Raw genomic sequence first — 17,662 nt, forward strand, 5'->3', positions numbered from 1 at the left:
AATAAATAGATTAATATTAAAAAAAGAAAAATTAAAAGTCACTGTTTTCCTCTCACTAAATAGAAACAACAGGGGGGGAAATGTGTAAACTGCAGTTTTATTTTAGGCTTGCCTAATTCAATTACAAGTTCTAATAAAACTGAAAATAAAGATTAATTATACAAGTAGCTAATCTTCTTTTTCTCCACATTTCTTTTTTTTTTTCTAATTTTATTTTTATTTTAAACTTTACATAATTGTATTAGTTTGCCAAATATCAAAATGAATCCGCCACAGGTATACATGTGTTCCCCACCCAAACCCTCCTCCCTCCTCCCTCCCCATACCATCCCTTACAACATGTCCCATAATCTAAAAGTAAGGTATGCTTTGGTGAAAGTGAACATATTAGGTGCTCAGTCCTGTCATACTCTTTGCAAGTCCACGGACTGTAGACCCCAGGTTTCTCTATCCATGAATTCTCCAGGCAAGAATACTGGAATGGGTTGCCATTCCCTTCTCCAATGCTTTGCTACCAGCACATGAATTAACAGGGAAAAGAAGAAATGATCTATCATTTCCTTGTAATTTACAAGGAAATTTACTACGAATGTGTGGATCACAATAAACTGTGGAAAATTCTGAAAGAGATGGGAATACCAGACCACCTGACCTGCTTCTTGAGAAACCTATATGCAGGTCAGGAAGCAATAGTTAGAACTGGACATGGAACAACAGACTGGTTCCAAATAGGAAAGGAGTACGTCAAGTTGTATATTGTCACCCTGCTTATTTAACTTATATGCAGAGTACATCATGAGAAACGCTGTGCTGGAAGAAGCACAAGCTGGAATCAAGATTGCCGGGAGAAATATCAATAACCTGAAATATGCAGATGACACCACCCTTGTGGCAGAAAGTGAAGAGGAACTAAAAAGCCTCTTGATGAAAGTGAAAGAGGAGATTGAAAAAGTTGGCTTAAAGCTCAACATTCAGAAAATGAAGATCATGGCATCTGGTCCCATCACTTCCTGGCAAATAAATGGGGAAACAGTGGCAGACATTATTTTTTGGGGCTCCACAATCACTGCAGATGGTGACTGAAGCCATGAAATTAAAAGACGCTTACTCCTTGGAAGAAAAGTTACGACCAATCTAGATAGCATATTGAAAAGCAGAGACATTACTTTGACAACAAAGGTCCATCTAGCCAAAGCTATGGTTTTTCTAGTGGTCATGTATGGATGTGAGAGTTGGATTGTGAAGAAAGCTGAGTGCCAAAGAATTGATGCTTTTGAACTGCGGTGTTGGAGAAGACTCTTGAGAGTCCCTTGGACTGCAAGGAGATCCAACCAGTCCATTCTAAAGGAATCAGCCCTGGGTTTTCTTTGGAAGGAATGATGCTAAAGCTGAAATTCCACCTCTACTTTGGCCACCTCATGTGAAGAGCTGACTCATTGGAAAAGGCTCTGATGCTGGTAGGGTTGGGAGCAGGAAGAAAAGGGAACGACAGAGGATGAGACGGCTGGATGGCATCACTGACTTGATGGACATGAATTTGAGTGAACTCTGGGAGTTGGTGATGGACAGGGAGGCCTGGTGTGCTGCGATTCATGGGGTTGCAAAGAGTCAGACACGACTGAGCGACTGAACTGAGCTGAACTGAAAGTAGCTTTTTAAGAACCTACTGTGTAGCACAGGGAGCTCTACTTAATGCTCTGTGGCAACCTAAATGGGAAGGAAATCCAAAGAGACGATACATGTTCAACAACTAGTTCACTTGGCTGTACCATAGAAACTAACACAACATTGGAAAGCAACTATAATAAAATTAAAAATTAAAAATATTAAAATATTAAATTCTACTTCTATTCCCATGTAGCTATAAAGAGTGTGTGAAAAGACCTATTAAGTTTCAAGTGGATAATCTCTTAAATAATTGAACTGCAAGAAACTACAAGATTTATATTGACATGAGATAATCTAAACAAGATGATCTAACCTCTCACTATTTTATAGAACCCTAAAGCATTTGTAAATAACTATAATCATTTAATTTATGTCTTCAGTTCAGTTCAGTTCAGTCGTCAGGCATGTCCGACTCTTTGCGACCCCATGAATCGCAGCACACCAGGCCTCCCTGTCCATCACCAACTCCCGGAGTTCACTCAGACTCACGTCCATCAAGTCAGTGATGCCATCCAGCCATCTCATCCTCTATTGTCCCCTTCTCCTCCTGCCCCCAATCCCTCCTAGCATCAGAGTCTTTTCCAATGAGTCAACTCTTTGCATGAGGTGGCCAAAGTACTGGAGTTTCAGATTAGCATCATTACTTTCAAAGAAATCCCAGGGCTGATCTCCTTCAGAATGGACTGGTGGATCTCCTTCAGTCCAAGGGACTCTCAAGAGTCTTCTCCAACACCACAGTTCAAAGTATCAGTTCTTCGGCTCTCAGCCCTCTTCACAATCCAACTCTCTCACATCCATACATGAGCATTAGAAAAACCATAGCCTTGACTAGATGGACTTTGTTGACAAAGTAATGTCTCTGCTTTTCAATATGCTATCTAGGTTGGTCATAACTTTCCTTCCAAGGAGTAAGCGTCTTTTAATTTCATGGCTGCAGTCACCATCTGCAGTGATTTTGGAGCCCAATAAATAAAGTCTGACACTGTTTCCACTGTTTCCCATCTGTTTCCCATGAAGTGATGGGACCAGATGCCATGATCTTCGTTTTCTGAATGTTGAGTTTTAAGCCAACTTTTTCACTCTGAACTTTCACTTTTATCAAGAGGTGTTGTAGTTCCTTTCACTTTGTGCCATAAGGGTGGTGTCGTCTGCATATCTGAGGTTATTGATATTTTTCGGCAATCTTGATTCCAGCTTGTGCTTCTTCCAGCCCAGCATTTCTCATGATGTACTCTGCATATAAGTTAAATAAGCAGAGTGACAATATACAGCCTTGATGTACTCCTTTTCCTTTTGAACCAGTCTGTTGTTCCATGTCCAGTTCTAACTATTGCTTCCTGACCTGCATACAAATTTTCAAGAGGCAGGTCAGGTGGTCTTATCATGACATAAATCAGTACTATACATACAAAATTAAAAGAGCCTCCAAACACCTCTTCAACTCACAATGCTATATAGAGAGGGGATAATTTTGGCAATATATATTCCATCATGTATGTTTTTCAATCAGCTGCCACATCAGTGTATGTATACCTGTGGCAGATTCATTTTGATATTTGGCAAAACTAATATAATTTGTAAAGTTTAAAAATAAAATAAAATTTAAAAAAAAAAAGCAGAGAAAAAAAAGCCAGAGTTTATTTAGATGGAATTGGAATAACTGAACCACAGGGTGGGGATACATTTCTAATCCCCTTGGTCATTCTATAAGGATTAAGATTTAGCAAAAGAACTATTAGAATAGACAATAGCTACGTATTTCTAGTGGCTGATTTTCTCAATATGCAATCCTGGTTAACTACCAAATCCAGTATGGAGCAAATTAAGAGTCTTCATCAACCTCTTTTCTTTTGGTAGATCTTTAAAATAAATCTTATTAATTCACAGAGTAAATGTGATTCAGACACTTCATTTGTTAAGACATTACTGTAAATCAACTATACTTCAATAAAATAAAATTTCAATTAAAAAAAAAATACACACCTTAAACGCTTGTATTATAGAGCAGATGACTCAACTTTACCTGAATAAACTCCTAAGTACCAGTTCAGAACAAACACTATAAATTCATCTTCTTTTACTAATACCCCAGAATACAGGTCACTTTGTACATTCGCCCTATGGAACAGGAAATAAAAATATTACACTATAGATACACTTAGAATTTACATAAATATCACAAACAATTACCTCAATTCAAGAAATGCATTTTATGCTGAAAAGTGTTCCCAGCCCACAAGGCCCTGTGTATGTCTCCATCTAAAAATCTGAATCACGATTTTCAGTTTTCAAAAGTATCTGTGAAGACAGACTTAGAAAATGAACTTTTAGTTGCTGAGGGGAAGAATAGTTAGAGAGTTTGGATGGCCACGCACACACTTCTATATGTAAACAGGTAACCAACAAGGGCTTACTCTACAGCACATGGAACTCTGCCCAATGTTATGTGGCAGCCTGGATGGAGGGGAAGTTTGGGGAGAATGGATACTTGAATATGTATGGCTGCATCCCTTCGCTGCTCAAATGAAACTATCACAATATTGTTGATTTGCCATAGCCCAATACAATATTAAAAAGTTCCAAAAAAAAATTGTCTGTGAAGAAGCTGCTGAAGGGCGGGACATGGGAGAGAGACCACAGGGGGGATCACACACCACCTGCAGAACTTCATTTTTCTTCAGGGAACCTACGTGAGGGTCAGAAGAGGAGGCTGATCTAGCCCCATCTCTCCATGACTCTGTGGGAAAGTGAGGCTTTGTGTAGATTTCACAGTACTTTGGGTCAGACCAGGACTCACTCACCAGAATGCAAGCCACCAATCCTGCAGGACATAGGCAACCTGGAGCAGGAAACAGCAGTCACTCACACACTGACCTCACTGAGCCTCACACCCCGCTTACTAGGATGGGGGACAGAAAAGCTCCAGAATATGGAGACGGTCCTTCCGCTCAGGTCTGTGCCAAGCCCAATGCCCCAGATGATCACAGGTCAGGGGAGGGCATTCTTACGAGTTAATATCCTTAAAAGAACCCCCTTTTCCCTAGAAGACATTGCTCCCCAAATATAATGTACTTCAATGTATATCCAAGTGGACTGCAAAAGGCAGTAATAACAGTACAAATGTGGGATTTTGCAAAGCAAAAAGCTGACAGGTACAGTGATGGTCAGTTCCGGTGTCAGCTTGGCTGGGCCAGTCTCCAGTGATTCAACCAAACACCCATCCAGAATGTTGCCATGAAGGTATTTTGTGGATGATGTTTCATCCGTCATCAGAACTTCAGTAGAGGAGATCATCCTCCACACTGCAGTGGCCTCGTCCAGTCAAAGGCCTGAAGAGCAAAACCTGAGGCTTCCTGGAGGAGGAAGAAATTCTGCCTCAAGACAGCAGGGTCAGTTCCTGCCTGAGGTTCCAGCCTACAGGCCTGCCTTGCTGATTTCACATTCACCAAGCTAGATCCCACAAATTTGCATGAGCCAAGTTTTTGAGATAAATCTCTAATACACATATTTAAAAATAATTCTAAAGTACAGTATAAGTAGTATGTAAATATAAAACTGAGTGCACAAATCAAAATAAAACACCCTTACGTACCTGAGCTGCGATGTTTACTAGAATAAGGAGATGATGACAAGCCAGTCAGCACCACCTGTGAAGTAATTCTTATAGGTCTTAAAACCAACTTTTCCTCCCAAGTGGTCCTCTAGAGGTAGTGTAACCTGTATATCTCAGACTGGAAGGGGAAAAAATGGCAGTGAGAGATGAAAATTTTAAATAATGAACCCCAAATTTCAAGAGTTCAACAATGTCCTCCACCGCGAAGCTTTGGGAAACAGACACATTTCATACACTGTTAGGAGTGCAGGATGGTCCATCTCCTATGGAGAAGGGTGTGGGAATATCTGGCCAAATCACATACGCTTTTACCCCTGGACCCAGCCATCCCACTCGTAGGAATGTATGAGAAATAATCAAAGGTCATTCACATGAGGTATTAACCGTTGGGTGGCTTTGCTTAAAAATAGATCATGACTCTGGCACACAACAAATCAATTAATGTATAAATGCAGAAACTTGCTCTAAAAATAACATAAAAAATGATATGGAGATAATGTATCCCTCTAGATGACCTGTGTCCACTTCAATGATAGAAACATACTTGGGGTTCAAAATATTAGCCAAATTCAGTAAACTGAGTTCAAAGAGAGAGTTGGAGTAATATGAGTTTGGACAGCACATTGCAAGCATATGATCTGAATCTATTTGGTTCCTAAGTTTCAGAGAGTGATTCCTGAGTTTAGAAAAGTGAACAGCTAATCTGAATACTTATCAGGATCATTCAAGGCTCCTGGCTTGGATATTGAGGGTTTGGTTATCAAGGGAATATGTTTAAGGGAGATCTAGTGCATTTCAGCATTTCTGTCTGGAGGACTTAGAATGCATTATAGAGTCACAGAAGGCTAGGATGCTCTTGCCTCTATCCTGGCCACTGGGATTCAAGGTTGATAAGATTGTGGTTCTACAGTCTTGAAAAGGTAAGAAAGGAGGACAGGAACTAACACTGAAGGTGTGGTACCAGGTGTCAGGTCCTTGCACACATACCTCTGGCCTATCACAAACCATCTGACACCGAGGCAAAATACTACATCAGTCACATGCAGTTGCTAGAGTATTCCAACACATAGGAAAAGTAGCTGATTTAACATGGGCAACAGCAGGACTCAGTCTAAGGGGGTCTTCACATTAAGCCTTTGGATGCATAAGGGAAGCTGGGGGCCACCAGCATGAATAGGATGTAACTAGGGTAAACTGATGCAGTTCTCAATCAGTGTGAGTCACATAAAAACCAGAAATTCATAGCAATACACCCGCTTCTGGTGTCCATAAGATTCTCCATCCTACACCCCAAAGGGGAACCCCAAGCAGGCATTGCTTCCCTCATGCTCTTCTAACTCTACCAATTCCGTGGAACAAGACTTTGGGAACGTTAGGGTCTACTTTGGGACAAATGAAGATGTCATGAGCAGAGCAGACTGAAGGTCCATGAGACCACCAAGAGCACACAGACCCGGGCAACTGCAGAAAGAGAAACTCACTTCTTGGTCTTCTGGAGCCGCATCTTTCAATGAGGGTCTGGGAGATTGGAGAGACTGAACCAAAGACTCAGAGATCACAGTAGGAGTTCCTGGAACTGCAGATGGTTCAGACTGCTCATTGCCCTTCTCAAAAAGGGAAAAATAATCTACCCTGCGATTTCAGGAACTCAGAGTAAGTTCCTCTTTCCACCATTTTGCCCTAAATTAAAAAGTTGAGGAAGAATTAATTTATATTTGATAATATTAAACCAACCTAAATACTAATAAAAAAGTTATATGGTTTTAAATTATGATTTTGAAAAAAAAAAAAAAAGATCCCTGGGTCTAGAATTCTTGTTGAGAAATCTAGTTCAGTCAACTCAGTACAGAACTGAGCTTTGCATTCTCTGCCAAACCCTGTCCCTATGGTAGGTGCTGAGGGATATGAAAGAAATGTGTCCTCATGTGTCAAAAATGGAGGCCATTGACATGACTACCCTGGGCATTTGGGGAAGGAAGAAGTACAGAGGTTGATGGGAGAATCAGCACAGTCTTCTTAGACAGCATGGAAATTGACAGAAGCCTCGTGTGACAATTCCAGGAAAGAAATTTATACTTAGTCCAGAGGTGGGCACAAGCACATCTGCATACAGGTAAGAGTCTCTCATGAAACTTCACTGACCACTGTCACTGTCACACTATCATGTGCCCAGCTGGGATAATAGGAACCAGCCCCAGACAGCAATCCTTGAGAGGCCTCTCCTTGGCCTACAACTGCCCCCACACACTCAGCAAATTCCCAACTGAAAATTCAATATTCCACCTGATAAAGTAATTAAACAAGGAGGCCATTGGGCTGGGGTGGCTCTAAGGCCTTGGCAGTCTGTGCCCACAAACCAAAACCTAAGCCAGAATCAATGCACTCAGATCGAGAAAAAACTTAGGACCAACCAACACAAGCAGCCAACTAGGCTTCCCCAATCAGGCAACTGCTTAAGCTACAGCCAATCAAATCATTTTCTTTGAACACATGTGACACATCCTTGCACAGTTTCCCTCCCTTACAAAGTCATATAAAATGATGTACAGATGTTTCACTATCTTCTGACTGCATGAAACCAGATTCAGCTGATTCACTCAGTAGCAAATAAAACATCAGGGGAAAAAAAAACTCAGAATGCAAAACACATCAATGAGAGCAGCTGTGGTTAAGGCAGCTCAGGTGGAGGAGCCGGCCAGGACCCTCACTGGACCCCTCTCACCCTCTGCCCTGAGGGGGTCCACTGGGAGAAATGTAGGGAAGCCTTTGGGTACCATCAGATACTGCAGAACTAGAAAATTATGCAGGATATATTGTGTCTTGTTCCACTTGGGAGGCAAAATTCACACACCTCTTAATGAAATCACCACTCACCACATCAATCAGTAATATGCATGATGAAATGACTGGTGGTACAAAGACAGCAATTTCACTCAACAGTCAAGCACTGACAATTCTGGGTGATGAAGGGATAGCCATCTGCTCTGAAGAGAGGGACCCGACAGTGAGGATAGACCCCAAATCAGGCAGGGGTGCTCACCAGTGGCCAAATAGTTGTTTTCTTAGTACTAAAACTGGGGGTAGTATCCTCAAAAGAAGAAATAAGGGGACCCCAAAACATCTAGAGATGGGCAAAATAGGTTATACTCCTGACCACTGATCCTGTGCTCATAACACTATGAACATTGGAGTTTACACACTAGAATCACCCACTCTGCACATGATATCAACTGCTCTCGAGCTTGAGAACCCTTAGCCTCCCCCCATTCCTAGAGGAGTGGAGAAGGGCTGACACAGGGAACTGCTCCTAGAGAGGCAGGGGTTCTGTATCTTAATAATCTTTCTTGCAGCAGAGAGTCTTTTCAGAAGTCAGGGATCTGACCAAGGGCCTGTGGAGTAGTCAGAGGTTAACGATAGAGGTGATGAGATCCAGAGGCAAACAAGCCAAAGAGTGAAGCATCGAACGACCACCAAGTCTGAACACTTCTCACTAATCTCCACCCCACCACCAGCCATGCTAGGAGCTGTGGACTGGATGGTGCCCCCTCCTCAGAAAGATGTGCTCAAACATGACACCTGTGAACATGACCTTATTTGGATACAGGGTCATTGCAGATGTAATCAAGTTCAGATGAGGTCACACTGGAGCAAGGTGACCCTAAAACCAGTAAGACTGATGTCACTATGAGAACAGAAGAGACCCAGACTGACACAGGGACAACGGCCATGTGACATCAGAGGCAGAGACCACAGCGCTGCAGCTGGAAGCCAAGGAACACCAAGTAAGGCCCGTGAACATCAGAGGCTGATCCTTCCCTGGAGCCTTCAGGGGGAGCACAGCCCTGCCAGCACCTGGATTTGGGACCCATAGCCTCCAGAAGAGGGAGATGATAGACTCCTGCTGTCACCTAGCTTATGGTGCTGTGATACGGCAGCTCTAGAAACTGAATCTCTAGCCTGAGCCCACACTTCTGTCGTCTCAGCTTTACTAAAACTCCTAACTGCTTCTTCTGTCACCCCTCCAGTGACCATCAGAGAAATCTCTTAACTCCCACATCAGATGACATCCCTCCTCTGCTCTGGACCGTCTGATGGCTTCCATCCCACAACCACCCATTGCCCACTGCTCGGAGACCAGCTCCCTCCCGTCCCCCTGTTCACTCTCAGACACGCTGGTCTTCCTGCCGTTCCTCCAACCTGCCAGGTCAGCTCCTTTTTGGACCCTCTGCCTCAGACCCCCTCCCCCTGGTGACTGTGTGGCCGCCACCTTCATGTCACTCAGACCCCGTGAGGCACCAGCTCCTCAGGGAGGCCAGAATGTCACCTTCTTTGTCACATCCTCCCCATAAGAACAGGAGCCCCATGAAGGCAGGGCCTTGTCCTCCTGCCACACAGGTTCCCACACATATTGGAGACATAGAGACCTGGGCAGGGAGACCAGCAACTGGAGACACCAGCAGAGAGGACGTCTCTGACCCGGGTGCTCAGCTACCCAACCTCACTTCTGGTGTTAATGGAAGATGCTCTTCTGGCAAATTATGTATGACAATGACCTGGATACCAACAGATCTTAGAATCTCTCATTTCTAAGTGATATACTTTGACTTAAGTCATGGAAGAGGAAAGTAAAAAGTTCTAAATAAAGTTGCAGCATTATCCTTAACAAAATTCATTAGAATAGTGATGATTCAATAACCCTGTGGTTGCACTTTTATACACTTTAGGGTTTATGTGGCTTAGAGTGTAATAGTGACATTTCTATAGGGCTTTAGGTTCATCCTCCAAAGCATGAACACCAGCTCTGGGAAGAAGGGGGCAAAAAACTGAGGGAGAAGAGGGCATTTACCATGAACCCAAGGAGAGTGACCTGCAGGGAGGTCTGTCCTTCAACACACCTGAGTGCTAGCAATTCCATGGATTTCTAGAAATTACTTACATCTTTCAATATCAGAATCTGACTTGCATCTTTTAGGTACTGCAACTGATGAGTGACTAAGATTGTGATCTTCTCCTTCAAGGCCTGACGAACACACCTACAAGGGTAAAAGGCACAGTAAGCAAAAGCACATTAATGGAGTGCCTCAAACTGAAAACCTATATTTTGAAAACAGTGAGACAAAGACCACGCAGCAGTGAAAGATCTTTAGTTTAAATATCAAATCAATAATAAAAATTAAATAAACATAAATCAATTAATCCAAATAGGTACTTAAATTTATCAGCAGCAAATTTGAATCTAGTGCTATTAAAAATTCTTAAAACCAGTCTACTGAAGGAGGCAAAAACAGCCAAGTTTTTTCCTCTAAAACTCAGCTTAACAATTATTTACATGTTTCATAAAGGAGAACAACTGAGTAATACTGAGATCTCAAAACTTGACTAAACTAAAACACTATTTTATTGCTATTCGGGAATGAGAGAAGAGGGGTCCATGTCATTTAAAAATGTGTACATTCTTTGCTTTCTAGGTGATTATTTATAATTAATGATGTAAATATTCACAACAAAAAATTAATAGATTCTTGGTCATCTTTGCCAGAGTGCATTTGCTAGACACGTGTTCCTAAAGAATATCAGATAGAAAATGAATGCCAGCAGGGCCTCCATCAGTCACTACAGCATTCCCAGTTCCATCCAGGAAGCAAGTCTTCTTTCTTTTGGAGTTAACACCTTCCACATACGAAAGTAAAAAAACAGAATCCAAATGGCCCAAATCACAGTGGAAATCACCCAATGGCTCAGAGCACCCACCAGTTCTCTTAGTCAAGACACCCCTCACTATTCAACCTTAAATTGTTTTCACAGTAAAAAACAAACAAACAAACAAACAAAAAAAAACTACTCCTACATTTCAAATGTAGACCCCTAGGAACTCAGCCCCAGTGTCATCCCACAAAGTCCACAACTCCTCCAGGGAAGCTAGTGGGTCTGGGGCCCCAGTGACCACAGGCAGGGCTCCAGGCAGGTACTCTGGGAGCCCGAGCCCCTTGCAGAGCAAATCGCAGGAACCTGGGCCAGAGCTCAGCCTATGAGTGAATCAGATGGAGAGTCTGGAGGCAGCAGGCTGCAGCTCAGTCCCTCTCATGAGCCTGACATCAGATGAGCAACTTAACCTCAGTTTCTTCATCTCAAAACAAGATCAAACAACTCATCCCCATGTTCTGAGAAATCAAATCACCAACCTACTCAGCAAATGTCAGGTTTCTTTTCCACTTCTCTCTAACCACGAGTGGTCACGTGCTTTGGACTTGGGTCAGAAAACTCTTAAGGAGACACTCTGGACACTGAGTCTGTGATCAAAAACAAGACTCTGGAATGTAAACACATATACCATATGTTCGCTAAGTCCAAAAGGATTCATTTTTACATTTTCACATGTGTTAGTTAGCTCAGCATTCATACCTAAGTTTCTTGACTAACACCTTTTCAAATTTAGTACCAAAACAGATTTTTTTCTCCTTGATTCATAATTGCCTGCCAATAATCCCTAAAAGTGGATGTTAATCAAATCTGACAGGGTGTTGTGTCCAAGATGAACCAACCGAAAAGTTTTAAGATGTTTTCTTCCTAACATCCCATCACAAATGAGGTAATACAAATAATTACAATGAAGAGATCATTTAATGCCTTTGAATTTTTCATAAATGATGCTTTTATCCATATCACTAGAAAAATACACTATTTTCCAAGTTTGTAAAGATTTCCAAGTCATGCCATAGAAATGACTGAGTCAGCAACCAGTTGTATAACAGTTATTCCTGTATAAAGGCTGTGTTAATCCTATAATCCTATATAAGGGCTCTATTAAGAGGGGACACATCTTGTGGTGGAGGCGATACAAGAAAGACAGACAGAGGCCCCACCTCCATTCATTCAATCAGCAGAGGTTTGCTGAGGAGCCAGGCACTGTCCTAAGTGCTGAGGATCCACCCACAGGTCAAGATAGAAGACAATACTCTGCACCGTGTAGAGGACACAGTGAGCAAGCATAGAAAACCCGCTATTGGGCTGTGACCTGTGCTCTGAAGGAAAAAGAAGAGCAGCTGCTGTCTTAGATGTGGAGACATGGGAGCCCTGAGACTAAGCGGGGAAACATCCTGGAAGAAGGCACAGCAGGTACAGGGTTCCTGGGACAGAACACGCTGGGCTGAGGTGCCTTCCCGCATTCATAGTTTATGGGTGGCAGGCGGTGGTGGTGGTTTAGTGGCTAGGTCGTGTCTGTCTGACTCTTGCAACCCCATGGACTGAGCCCACCAGGCTCCTCTGTCCATGAGATTTTCCAGGCAAGAATACTGGAGTGGGTTGCCATTTTCCTCTCCAGGGGATCTTCCTGACCCAGGAGTCGAACCCGGGTCTCCTGCACTGCAGGCAGATTCTTTCCCAACTGAGCTACAATGGGTGGCAGGGGGACTCATAAATGGTCAAGTGCACCCACTGAGGGCTGAGGGAAGACAGAGGGCACTGCGCCCCCTGGAGGAGAAGGAGGAAATGGCAGGTCCCATCCTCCACCTTCCTTCTGTGTCCTGGGGCACTGCTCCCTGGCTCTGGAACAGAGGGACCAGTATGCACAGACAGACAGGAGTGAGAAAGAACCCCCACAGAGCCAGCACAGCTGGACACCGAGTGGGTGTGCAGATGAACTGGAAAGGCTGATGGGAGCAGACAGCAAGGAAGCCTGTTTGTTTGAGGACCTGGAGCTGCTTTGTGAATGTGGTGGTGGGTGGAGGTGAGGTAGGGGGAGGTGTGTCCATGAAGGGCTGGAGCAGGTGGGTGAGCTGTGTAGACAGCAGCATGGGAGTCTGATCAGGACAGACCCCAAGATCTGATGATGCAGGAGGCAGGGGTCTAGTGATGTGGGGCTGAACCAGGATGGGATCCATGGCTGGACACAGCTAAGACTGCATCAGTTCACATAAGGCCCTCACCTTCTGTAGCTGATAGAATCCACTGTGTTCACAGCTGCTGCTGCTGCTAAGTCACTTCAGTCGTGTCCAATTCTGTGCAACCCCGTAGATGGCAGCCCACCAGGCTCCCCCGTCCCTGGGATTCTCCAGGCAAGAACACTGGAGTGGGTTGCCATTTCCTTCTCCAATGCATGAAAGTGAAAAGTGAAAGTGAAGTCACTCAGTCGTGTCCGACTCTTAGCGACCCCATGGACTACAGCTACCAGGCTCCTCCATCCATGGGATTTTCCAGGCAAGAGTACTGGAGTGGGGTGCCATTGTGTTCACAGCATAAAGCTATAAAAGTCATGACCTTGGATATAAATTCATGACTGAAGGAAACTTAACGGCAAGCAGAAGTGTAAGTCATTCATTTGTAATATAAAACCCTCTTTATGACTAAGCTTCCACATGACCACCATATCTCACAGCATATTGTTCCATCCGATTCTCTGACTTGAGAACACTCTCCAGTTGCTGCTGAGTGGTTTCCTAAATTGCTTTCACACTCTCTGCTTTAACTTTCCCTAGAGAATGTGGTTCTGATTACAAACAACAGTCTTAAGCTTGCTTCTATCAAGTATATATCCAAAGCAGTATACTCAAAATATTTGAGAGGATTTTATAAATATCTCCAGTGTTTGAAAAAGAACTCAGGAGAACTTCTGCAATCAGCAGCATGTACTTGGCACCAAAATGCCTTGCTCTCCCCTCCCTGTGACACAGATGCAGTGACCAGCAGAATCTGTTCCTGCCGTGATGGAGAACTTGTGCAGATTCTCACAAGACAGGGTGACACACATTTGTGAGCTCAGGGTGAGGCGCTGGGAACAAGGAGGCTGAGCTACTCAGGATGCCAGGAGGGCGGGAGTGGGGAATCCCTGTCACAGCACAAGCTCCTGTCACTGAACTCATGACAAGACACAGGCACTTTTCTAAGGGAAAATTCATCAAGTCATGAACAGGACAGGCTTGGAAAGGGGGGTCAGATCAGAGAGCTGGAGACCATGCCATGTGTCATCTGCCCTGTTCCCTCTTGTTCTCAAGGATTCTGTGCTACTATTCAGGTTTGTATGTGTGTTACAATATACCTAACATGAAATTTACCATTTTTGCTATTTTAAGCATACAGCTCAGTGGCATTAAGTACATTCACATTGCTGTGCAACCATCACCACCATCCATCTTCACAAATCTTTTATCACCCCAACACTAAGCATGTTTTATACAAGGGCAGGTTCCACCAAAGTCTAACAACGCCCGCTTAGTGGACGTGGAATCCTAGCTCCAACCAGCTACTAGTGTCCAAAGCCCAGAGCTCCTCACAGGTCTCCCTCTCACATTTGTTGACTCTGCTGAAGTCTCTGCTTTGCTATTCTGGACCTGCTGTAAATCAGTCACGTCCCCTCAGATTCACATGTGGTCACCTGAGTCATCAGTACCTTAGAATTTGGTGTCATGAACTTTAAAGAGGTAATCATTACCCTTAATTATACTGGACCTAATCTAATCTGACTGGTGTGCTTAGATGAAGAGACTAAGACACAAGGACAGAGACACAAGCATGAAATCAATAAAGTTAGAACACACCCCCTCACCATGCACAAAAATAAACTCAAAATGGCTTAAACACTTAACCATAAGACATGACACCATAAAACTCCCAGTAGAGATCACAGGCAAAACAGTCTGTGACATAAACTATACCTATGTTTTCTTTGGTCAGTCTTCTAAGGCAATAGACATATAAGCAAAAATATACAAAAGGGGGCTTCGCTGGTGGCTCAGTGGCAAAGAATCCACCTGCCAGTGCAGAAGACACGGGATTCTTCCCTGGTCCAGGAAGATCCCACATGCACAAAACACCTAGCCCATGCACCATAACCACTGAGCCTGTGCTCTGGAGCCCAGGAACCACAACTACTCGCCCACATACCATAGAGCTGGGCTCTGCAACGAGAGAAGCCATCACCATGAGAAGTCCATGCACCACCACTAGAGAGTAGCCCCTGCTCACTGCAAGTAGAGAAAACCCCGACCGTGCGAGGACACAGCGAGAGGATGTGGTCAGAAGCCAAGGAGAGAGGTCTCAGGAGAAACCAGACCACCCACACTTTGAACCTGTAGCCTCAAGAACAGTGAGAAATTTAATTTCTATTCTTTGAGCACCCCCATCTGTGGCAACTTGCTATAGACTGAATGTTTTTCTCCTCAAAAGTCATCTATTGAGACCTAATCCCCACTGGGTTGGTATTAGGAGGTGGGGCCATCGGGAGGGACCAGATCATGAGGGTGGAGCCTCCATGTAAGGGATTAGTGCCCTGATAAAAGGAACCACAGGGCTCCCTCACCTCTGCCACCACACGAGGCCACAGGAATCAGACCCTCACCAGACTGAATTTTCAGCACCCTGACTAGGATTTTTCCAAGCTCCAGAACCTTGAGAGATAAACTTCTGTTATTTCTTTTTTTTTTCTTTTAATTTTATTTTATTTTTAAACTTTACAAAATTGTATTAGTTTTGCCAGATACCAAAATGAATCCGCCACAGGTATACATGTGTTCCCCATCCTGAACCCTCCTCCCTCCTAGACTTCTGTTATTTCTAAGCCACCCAGCTCTGGTGTCCTATGAGAGCAGCCTGGACAGACACAGTTCTAGAAACACAGGACCTGACCAAGAGAATTCCCAAATAGCTCCTCTCTGCTGCACACCCCGCCTCCTCCAGGCAAGGACATGCCTGCTATTTTCCTCACAGCCTTACTTTCGCCTCCCTCCACACCTGAGCTTCTTCTACTCTTTCTTCAGCAAAGGACTGGGTCCTCGTCTCAGCCTCCACACACCTGCCCCGCCTTCAGGCCCCCAGGGTACTTCCTGCCCAGCCCTGGGCATAGGGAGCTTTCCAACTTCAGTGAAAGCCTCCAGCTGACACTTCCACTTTACATTCCGCACTTACTATCCTGTATTTAAACCCTGACTAGGCTGAGCTTTTCCCAGGCATCTGTCTTAACAAGCTCCACATAGAGACAGGTTCCTCAGAGGCAGGAATGTGAGCTGGGCGTCCTAGTCTCCCTTATTCTGCCCAGTGTGGGTCCTTCCCATCTCCTGGCTCACCATCCTTCTTGTAAACTAAGAGGTTTATGCAGTAACATCTGTAAAGGCATTGATCTCAGTGCACACAGCAGGGTGTTTATAAGTGTAGCTGGAAGGCTCACTGGCTTTAACAAAGTGAACAACAGCAAGCAACCTGACCACGGGGGAGATGTGAAGGCTGTTTTAGAAGAAAAACAAGTTCTCAAGGCTTTCAAAAAGGCCAGTCTAGACTCCATAAGAGGCCTCAGTCAGTGTGCGTTAGGACACATTATACACAGAAAAGAATCAGAGTTGTTCTACTTTAGTCATTGTGTAGCCAACCAGGATCCACTGACAAGTTCTACATTTTAGAAACAGGAATGAGAGTCAAGACTTAAGCCAGATTATAGGTGACACTACATTGTAGGTCTAAGTATTAATTCTAGTAAGCATCCATGAAATAACATGAAATAATTGAAATCATACTCAGATGTGGAATACATGATTCTCAAATTCTAGACTTCATTAAGTCTAGACTTAATAAAGATTTTATTTCCAAAGTGATAGAATAAAAAGCATAAACCAACAGGGTCTTTCCATGGAAGCCCTATGTCAGTACTGAAAACTTCGCTTCTAATGTGCCTTAAGCAAATAATGGAGGGAAAAAACTAGCAGCCAAGTACCAGGTTATAGAGTCTCTCTCTCTGATTTTAAAACCTTATATCGTCTTTCTTATTCCTGGGGTCTGGATCCACCCGGAGTGTCTGGCAATTGCAAGTAGCAGGAGGGAAACTGCTATCTATCCCTGACTCTCTAAAGCATGGACCCCACTGGCCCCCACACACTGGAAACACCTGCTGTATTTTCCTGTCCTGACCTCTTCATGAGGCAAGATTTCTCTACAATGGATCTTCTGCAGATGGAAGGGAGGGGAGGGAGGGACACCAGGGCAGAGGGAGCTGAGTCTCCTGGAGCATAAAGACCTTTCTGAGCTCTCTTCCATCATCTCTGTAGGGCACTTGAAAAGAAGAAACGATAGAAAACAGGAGCAAACTCACTGTTCGAACAAGTGCCTGCTGACTATTGCATCCACTGCGCTGAGCGGATCGTCCAGGAGGTAGATGTCTGCATCCTGATACACGGCTCTAGAAAACATAGAGAGACGCCAGGAGACGACACTTCACACTCCCTGGGTCTCATCTCTGAATCATGATGGTGTCCAACAACTTCATGCTTCTTCTACAAACGCAGGGAAAGGGCCAAGACCCTGCTTCACACCGGCCCACCAGTGAGCGGGGTCTGTGTGCTCATGTCCGATAGGAGCCGCGGAGGAGGAGGGGCGGATGGCAACTGAAACCCCGTTTAC

General features: G+C 44.0%; 1 protein-coding gene and 1 long non-coding RNA gene across 2 annotated transcripts in view; both read right to left on the minus strand.

Annotated features, from left to right (window-relative positions):
* LOC113888446 (multidrug resistance-associated protein 4-like) overlaps window positions 1-17,662 on the minus strand; it is a 392,537-nt gene that overhangs the window by 288,559 nt on the left and 86,316 nt on the right. Inside the window, 4 exon segments of the mRNA XM_027535574.1 lie at window positions 6,763-6,915; window positions 6,917-6,961; window positions 10,218-10,314; window positions 17,355-17,441. Of these exon segments, the coding sequence (XP_027391375.1) occupies window positions 6,763-6,915; window positions 6,917-6,961; window positions 10,218-10,314; window positions 17,355-17,441 (382 nt within the window).
* On the minus strand, window positions 3,653-5,292 carry LOC113888447. Its single transcript, XR_003509975.1, has 3 exons — window positions 5,261-5,292; window positions 4,470-4,507; window positions 3,653-3,786 (listed from the first exon to the last, which is right to left on the minus strand). It is a non-coding gene; the product is annotated as an uncharacterized LOC113888447 (long non-coding RNA).

Source organism: Bos indicus x Bos taurus, unplaced genomic scaffold (assembly GCF_003369695.1).
Source record: "Bos indicus x Bos taurus breed Angus x Brahman F1 hybrid unplaced genomic scaffold, Bos_hybrid_MaternalHap_v2.0 SuperScaffold_100136, whole genome shotgun sequence".
Lineage (NCBI taxonomy): Eukaryota > Metazoa > Chordata > Mammalia > Artiodactyla > Bovidae > Bos > Bos indicus x Bos taurus.